The sequence below is a fragment of the Lutra lutra genome, chromosome 12 (genome assembly GCF_902655055.1).
Source record: "Lutra lutra chromosome 12, mLutLut1.2, whole genome shotgun sequence".
Taxonomy (NCBI): domain Eukaryota; kingdom Metazoa; phylum Chordata; class Mammalia; order Carnivora; family Mustelidae; genus Lutra; species Lutra lutra.
Genome location: NC_062289.1, coordinates 15,908,593 through 15,913,725, shown reverse-complemented (window position 1 = coordinate 15,913,725; position 5,133 = coordinate 15,908,593). Strand labels below are relative to the sequence as shown.

Here is a 5,133-nt window from a genome sequence, read left to right as displayed (position 1 = left end):
CAGAGGAGACTGGTGGGGCAGGCAGGTTCACGACAGACACTCACCCCAACTTTGTAAACAGCCCCAAGAGGAAATGTAGAAGTGAAGAGGAAAGAGCCAGATTTCTTTTCTTTCCGTGGGAGAAGTGGGCTGGTTCTCAACAAAGCAGCATTGAGATGACATTGAAGGAGGCAGAGAATAGACAGCCACCACACTAGGTGGGGCATGCTTAAAACGCTCTCTTCCGGGCGCCTGGGTGGCTCAGTGGGTTAAGCCGCTGCCTTCGGCTCAGGTCATGATCTCAGGGTCCTGGGATCGAGTCCCGCATCGGGCTCTCTGCTCAGCGGGGAGCCTGCTTCCCTCTCTCTCTCTGCCTGCCTCTCCGTCTACTTGTGATCTCTCTCTCTCTGTCAAATAAATAAATAAATAAATCTTTAAAAAAAAAAAAAAAACACGCTCTCTTCCCTCTCTCCAGTCCCTGGCACCTCTCGAACTCACTACATGAGAGAATGGACGGGAATAGTAGCAGAGCCAAAAACACTATCTGTGTCCTGCTACAGCTTTGGGTTCTGACTATTAGAGCAGTCTGTGCTGACACCCTCATGCTGATTCTTGCATCAGAAGACAGGAATCCTAGTGAATCAAGTACCATCTTTCATTTGTAAACTTGAACTTCACCATTCTGCTTTTAAGTGAACTTTCCACATGAATGCTGGAAGTTTCTCAGGACTTGAAATATGTAAAACATTTATATTTGATTTAAGAAATATTTTTGCGTGTGATCTCTGCCCATAAGCTCTTGAAGACTCTATAAATGAAAGCAAAGGATAGTTTACTGGTAACCCTCAGCCTAATATGTTTTCTTTCTCTTAATTTTCAAGTACCTGTAAATTGGAAAGTATAGATTTCATTGCTCGGTGGCCAAATCTGTGGGATGATTTTAGAAGAAAACAAGTATTTACTTTCCAAAATATGGTTGTGGAAGGCTGACTTACATTATGATGTCCTCAGGGCTTTCAGGGAGCGCCTTCCTTCCAGCTCATCAAGTATCAGCATGAGAAGCTCCCTTATTTTAGATATTCACAAATACGGCATGGATATATGTGTGCCGTAGATTTCGTTTGTGAAGTTAGAACCCTTGACAATGAATACTTAGACTCCAGTGCAGCAAATAAGCAATAGGTCAGCAGCCAGTCACTGCTATGTGAAGAGGGAAAGAACTCAGCTGTGTGTGTAGTTCCTCAGAGATCAGAAGCCCGTCTCTCAAGGCAGCACCCTCTTTTCTGGACATTTTAGCAGAGGCTGGGTCCCTGGCAAAAGGATGGAAAGACCTTATTCTCTGATTTTGTTAATGATGGTTGGAAATAGTTTAGTATCAGGAAGTTCAGCTCGACATGTTAACTTAAATTGTTCAGAATACTTTCATCCCTATAACAGCTGTCTCCCTCTACCCCAAACTGAATTGCCTTTGTAGAGTATCAGACTGTTTGCTTCAGCAAATTAATCTCTTTGTCTTTGAGAAACAGACATCATTTTATGGCTCAGAATCTTGGAGTTTTTTGTTTCGTTTTTTTAAAAGCTGTTTTTCTCTCAACAGGAGCATCATTTCTATATCTGCACAGGGAGAACGAGCACATTTTATTACTTAAAATTTCAGTTGATTGTTTTAATGACCGAGCATCTATTCATCTATATTCCCCCCAAGAGCTACAATCAAATTTCTACATTTTAGTGTTCTATAGTGCAATATCATAAGCCACTTATTAGAAGATATTTAATGATTCTCTGATTTCTATGTTCCTAAAATAAAGTGTCAAATCCTTGTGAATTACAAGAAACATTGTTATGCTTTTAATAAGAGCTTTTTTCTTGTCTATAAACTAATAGTGCCTACAACCTCTAAATGCATTAACACTGTAAGCCAAAAAGTAGCATGACATTAGAAATGAACAGAGACTAGGCATTTTTTTTTTCATATCAAAATATCATAAAGTTAAATTTAGGCAATAGATTTTCTCAACTCATGCCTTACACAGAAGAAGCAGCTGTTGTTGAAACACATTGTTCAGGTTGTGGGAGAGTGAAGAAGTCTCTGATGCATGTTTTTAGTACCTCCTCTGTCCGCATTTAATATCTGCTAGACAAATCACAAAGCCCACCTAGGGGATAGCAGCAGATGATCTCTTTGAAGGTTTTCCTCAGTTCTTGGCTCCGGAGTGCATAAATTAGAGGGTCGATGATGGAGTTACACATGATCAGGATGAGATACAAGTTAAAGTGAGACATGAAACACACACAGTATGGGTTCTGAGGACAAGAGATGTAGAATATTAAGTGGAGGAAGAAGGGGGCCCAGCAAACAACAAAGACTCCAATCAGTATGGTCAAGGTGATTGCACCCTTCATGTTGGCCCCTTGGCGGATGGCGCCAGTGCCCGGGAGGACCGCGATTCTCTTAATATGCAGTCTGGCCATGAGGAACATGTGGACATAGAGAGAAGCCATGAGAGCCAACATGGTAAAGAACATTGTGATGAGACAGATGATAACAGCACTGCTGTCCGAGTAGATGATGAACAGAATGCCCGAGACCGTGCAGGCTGCCCAGATACAACTTATGATGATCCCAACCCGCCTAACCGTCATGATGTTATGGTACTGGAGAGCATAAAAGATGGTAAAGTACCTGTCCACTGCAATGGAAAGCAGGCTGCAAATCGATGCAAGCAAGGAGCTACAGATCACCGAGTCAATGACATTATCAATATTCACGGTGAAACTCTGTGCGTCCGTATCGGTGCTGTTTAACAGGGTGATGACAATGGTTTCTGAGCCGTTGGAGACACTCACCAACATATCAGCCACAGCCAGGCTACAGATGAAAAAGTACATGGGTGAATGCAGATTCTTGTTCTTGGCTATTGCCACGATCACCAGAATATTCTCCAACAAGCTTATGACCCCCAGAGTCACAAACACCTCTGGAGAGACAAAAAGTTGCTCATAGCACCCTCCATCAGAGTAGCCTTTGCCAAGGGACTCACTGGCGTTGGCGTGCTGTCCGTAGGTGCTGCGGTTCCAGAAGTGGAGAGAAGCGTGCATGCCGTGGTGGACAGTGAAGTTCATCGTGCCCCGAGTGGGTGCAGATCCCCCCGGACACTGCTTCGATCTCTCTCAGGTCAGGTAGCCTCAGGGATTTTCTCCACACCTTTGTCCGACCAAAAGTTCTGAGGCTGAAACTGGCATGCCCGTTGTAAGTCAGTGTCACGTGCTCCAAAGGCTGGAAACGGAGCTTTTCCTGCCTTCCCTGGACAGCTCTGAGCCCCTGCACTTTCAAAGCTTAGGCTTCCGAAATGCTCATTCTCAGTTCAAAGAGTCCGCTCTTTGCTTTTTTGTCCTCACGCCCACCTTAACTTTAGTCTTAGGCATTCAGTCGGGTCCTTTAAAAATCATGCTCGTAGTAGCTGCTGTGCCACTAGGAGCTGAATCTGTGTGCACGTGTTCACGTGGGCTGCCTCTCGGAGGTCTTAGTTCCAACCTGAAGCGTTGCTTTGAGTGTTAGTAGCTGCTGCTGATTTTATGATGTGTGAGGGGAAAAAAAATGCTCCGAGTGGCTCCTCCTCTGCTTCCCCCCGGCCAATCCAGATGCGCTGGAAGTCTGTGAGGCACCGGTGATGTTCAGAGATACAAACTGCAGGGCAACACCGAATCAGACGCAGAAGCTTGCGGAGCAGGGAAGCTGGCAGGAGGACAGAGACTGGATTTTCCTTGTCATGTTTTCAAGGGAAACGACTTGCTCCCTAAAGGCCATTCTTTGATGTCACCACAAGCCAGCCACCCCAGGTTTATTCCTGCTTCAAAGAGAGACACGTGTGTGTGTGTGTGTGTGTGTGTGTGTGTGTGTGTGTGTGTGTCCGCCTGGGCGTGGATGTTCCTGAAATAGGTACACTGCCTTTGTGGTCAGGATATTGAATTTGTTTCCTCTCAATTGCTTTGAATTAAGAATCCATGAACGAATGCTTCAATTTAAAATACCTGAAACACAGGGAGGATATTTGATGATACAGGTACACTATGCTCCGAATGGGGAACTCCTGTAGGTAGAGCTACAGTTTTTCAAAGGGTTCAAGATGGGGCTCATATTTTATGCACTGATATTTGGTATTTCTCCATTGAGGAGTTTCTATTATCATGGCTGGGAAAGTTTTCTTTTTATTCATGATATTTAAACACCATGTGGCATTAATATCAACTCTATTTACTCTGAACTCAAAAGGAAAAATTTGATAATTTGGCAAAACTCAGTTTTTAATTTTGAGATGTGACTGATATAATGAAATATTGTACATATTTAATGTATATTTTAATGAGTTTGGACAAATGCCTCCACCCATGATAACTATCACCACAATCAAGGTCCTAAACCTATTCACCACCTCCAACATTTTCCTTGTGTAATGATAGATGTGTTTGTCTGTTTTTTTGTTTATTAGTTTTGTGGTAAGAACACTTACCACAAGATCTACCCTCTTAATGTGTTTTAAAGTATGTGATACCATATTATTAACAATAGGCACCATGTTGTACAGTAGACAGCCAGACATCCATTCTTAACATAACTGCAGCTTTATACCCATTGGGCAATGGTTCCTTGGCAGTGGCCTTAGCAATGATCTCTTGGATTTAACGCCAAGAGTTAAGATAACAAACCAAAAATTGACGGGTGGGATTACATCAAATTAAAAAGATTCTGAACAACAAAGGAAACAACCAGAGTGAAAAGGCAACTTGCAGAATGGGAGAAGGTGTTTGCAAACCATCTATTTGAAGAGGTTAATATTCAAAATATATAAGAATGTTTCTAGAAGAGTAAATGAAACAAGATGGGATTGGGAGGGAGACAAACCATAAGTGACTCTTAATCTCACAAAACAAACTGAGGGTTGATGGGGGGAGGGGAGAGGGGGGTGGGGTTATGAACATTGGGGAGGGCATGTGCTATGGTGAGTGCTGTGAAATGTGTAAACCTGGCGATTCACAGACCTGTACCCCTGGGGATAAAAATATATGTTTAAAAAAATAAAATTAGGGGCACCTGGGTGGCTCAGTGGGTTAAGCCACTGCCTTCGGCTCAGGTCATGATCTCAGGGTCCT

General features: G+C 43.2%; 1 protein-coding gene across 1 annotated transcript; it reads right to left on the bottom strand.

The window, feature by feature from the left end:
* Positions 1–2,093: 2,093 nt before the first annotated feature.
* MC4R (melanocortin 4 receptor) lies at positions 2,094–3,185 on the bottom strand. Its single transcript, XM_047697734.1, has one exon. It carries the CDS (start codon positions 3,103–3,105, stop codon positions 2,107–2,109), a length of 999 nt encoding a protein of 332 aa, XP_047553690.1. The 5' UTR covers positions 3,106–3,185; the 3' UTR covers positions 2,094–2,106.
* Between the last annotated feature and the right edge of the window lie 1,948 nt (positions 3,186–5,133).

Excerpts from the sequence above, each read along its gene's own strand:
- MC4R (XM_047697734.1), bottom strand. The coding sequence starts at position 3,105 with ATGAACTTCACTGTCCACCACGGCATGCACGCTTCTCTCCACTTCTGG.